This window comes from Colobus angolensis, unplaced genomic scaffold (genome assembly GCF_000951035.1).
Source record: "Colobus angolensis palliatus isolate OR3802 unplaced genomic scaffold, Cang.pa_1.0 Scaffold48, whole genome shotgun sequence".
Classification (NCBI taxonomy): domain Eukaryota; kingdom Metazoa; phylum Chordata; class Mammalia; order Primates; family Cercopithecidae; genus Colobus; species Colobus angolensis.
In genome coordinates this window covers 13,941,477-13,944,019 of record NW_012118265.1, presented here as the reverse complement: position 1 = coordinate 13,944,019, position 2,543 = coordinate 13,941,477, and the positions used below count along the sequence as shown (strand labels likewise).

Genomic DNA, 2,543 nt, shown 5'->3' with positions numbered 1-2,543 from the left:
TTCCATAGTTGATAAAAGAGAAATATACTTGATCCATATTGTAAGTATTTTTCATAGGATTTTGTTGAATTTCTTTAAGATGTTATGGTAACAACATATAGACTGCTTCATATACTGGCACAGGTATTATTTGGATATTTAGGTTGATGTTGTAGATACAGGTAACATTTGTGAAATGTGTAAAACAGTGTAACTTCAAAGAATAAGTTATTTTTTTAAATACGGCAACTTTCCAGTTTGAATGGTAAGTAATATTGATAGCCACTTATAACAAAAATATATGGTATTTGAGTAATATTAATATGTGATTATCTATATAATGTAATTAAATTTTGTACCATTCTCAACTGATATAGCCTCAACTCCTGATACTTTTGTCAATTCGCAGCTCAAATTGCTTTAAATGACAAATAGACATATTTCATATTTTGATACACTACCATATAGCCATGCATCTGATAAAATTTGCACAGAGAAAAGATACACTTCAAATGATTTTTCTTTAGTCACAAGGTCATTAGTTTTTAGAAGTTTAAAGTAAATCATCCTCTTTTATTACAATTCAGACATTTAAAAATTTCTCAGAACTGTCAGACTTTTTCAACCAGCCTTTAGAAGTTTAATCAAATAATTTTCTTCTAATACAAGTCAGATATTTTAAGATTTTTCAGGAGTGGCAGACTTCTTCAATCAGAAGAACAATGTTCTAAAAACATGTATGAGATCCATGTGTGTAATCATTCTTGATATAACAACATTCACCTTTTCCCAAGCAGAGAAACCTTTTGTATTTCCTTCTCCTTTCAGGAGAATGACAAACTGTATTAACACTATTATAAACAATGTGTATATAGTACATAGACAATATGCATATGTACATTGCACACAATGTATTAAAATATGTTACATTATCTTTTACCTTTAAAGGGCATGTCACAGAACAGGAAACTGATACAATGACACTTGTTTCTTAAAAGAAGCTTACTGAATCCTTCTGTAGCACATTAACGCACAATTAATGGCTTTAAACAAAAGTTACAAGTCACAAGTTCTTATGTTTTGGATCATGTTGTGGAATGTATTCCAAATGAAAAATGGAGGAGAAAGTGCACAACATCATATGCTTCATGGTATGGCATATACATGTCAATTAGTTTTACATATAATTATGTGATGAATGATACAATTAAGAGCTATACTACATAATGCATACAGTTATTATTATAAAAAGTTATATATTATGCCACAGTACTAAAAATAAAATATATTCTTCTCAAATAGTGAAAATAAGATATCCTTCATGTTTTTTAGGTCACATATGCTTCCTCGTTTGACCATACCTCTGTTTTTCTTTTTTAATGAAATAATTTCATGAATTATTAAACAATAATGACAGAGTATGGGCAATTTCCTGACCATTAATGGCCTACAAAAAGTGATAAGATGATTACCTTGTCATGAATTTGCTGAAATACCCTCCTGTTGCATTCAATGCATGGTAAAAATATCAGAATAAAAGACAAATAAATATACCTTCTCAGTTATTGAACAATCAAAAGTCCAGCCTAATGGATACACATGGTTGTTGTGTCCTGAGTAGGTACAGCAACTAACCTTGTATCACAGGTGTCCCCCATAGCCCACTCCCCGCACTCCACCTAATTGTAAAACACTAGTTGTGACTATTTGCTCGATCAGGAAGACACTGAGGGATTTTTAGGGGGTCTGCCGCATGGGAGCGATTCCATTATACCCAAGTGGCGCTCTCCCACACCCACGTGCAGCAGTCCCCGGTCGCGGCTGGTCCTCCACGTCTCCTCGCCCTCTGCCCGCCCTGGGAGACTGTGACCTGTCCAGGTGGCAGGTAGGGAAAGGAGAGGAACTGCACTCCTTTCTCCTCAGCTCTAAAGAAGACCGCCCTTCTCTCGACGCACCAAAGGGCTCACGTGTTCTCTTTGACTCGGGAAGCAGGCACTTACGAGTGAACCACAATACGAGGCAAGGCAGAGGGCTGGGACGTCCTTCGAAGGTGCGCTCGAGGGTCTCCTGCTTCAGCCGCATCCGCCACACGTGCCCCACGTTTCTTTGAACTGAATGAAACGCAGAGAAACATAAGATCCCGGGAGAACGCGAGGGAAACGAGTGAGCCCAACCCGGTTGCGGGGTGCAAGGCAGTTAGGCCAGGGTGCCAAATAAGGTCTGAGGCAGTTGGCGGCTGCACCCCGGCCGTTGCGTGCCACCCGTAGCCCCCAGCCCTGCACCAGCCGCCGATCCCCGAGCGCTCAGATAAGGGGGAAGCGGCCCTCGCCGCCGTCGGGCTCCGCGGCGATCCCGCCTCGCGGGCGGCCGAGCACTGACACTGGCAGCACGACCTCTCCGGGGCTGAGCTGCTGCAGCCGCATGGACTCCTCGTAGGTGGGCAGATACTTGACCTCCTCGTAGCTGGGCAGCTGCAGGAAGACCGGCGACACTACACGCAGCTCGTGCTCTGAGGCGCAGGAGGGGTCCGAGCGCCGGCCGCCTCCCCGGCCTCGGCCGCCGCC

General features: G+C 41.9%; 1 protein-coding gene across 1 annotated transcript in view; it reads right to left on the bottom strand.

Moving 5' to 3' along the window:
- Window positions 1–480: 480 nt before the first annotated feature.
- LOC105524014 (chromosome unknown open reading frame, human C3orf80) overlaps window positions 481–2,543 on the bottom strand; it is a 2,912-nt gene continuing 849 nt past the window's right edge. The window contains exon 2 of the mRNA XM_011959093.1: window positions 481–2,541. Coding sequence (XP_011814483.1) covers window positions 2,283–2,541 — 259 coding nt within the window. The 3' untranslated portion in view covers window positions 481–2,282. The remainder of the gene's footprint in view (window positions 2,542–2,543) is intronic.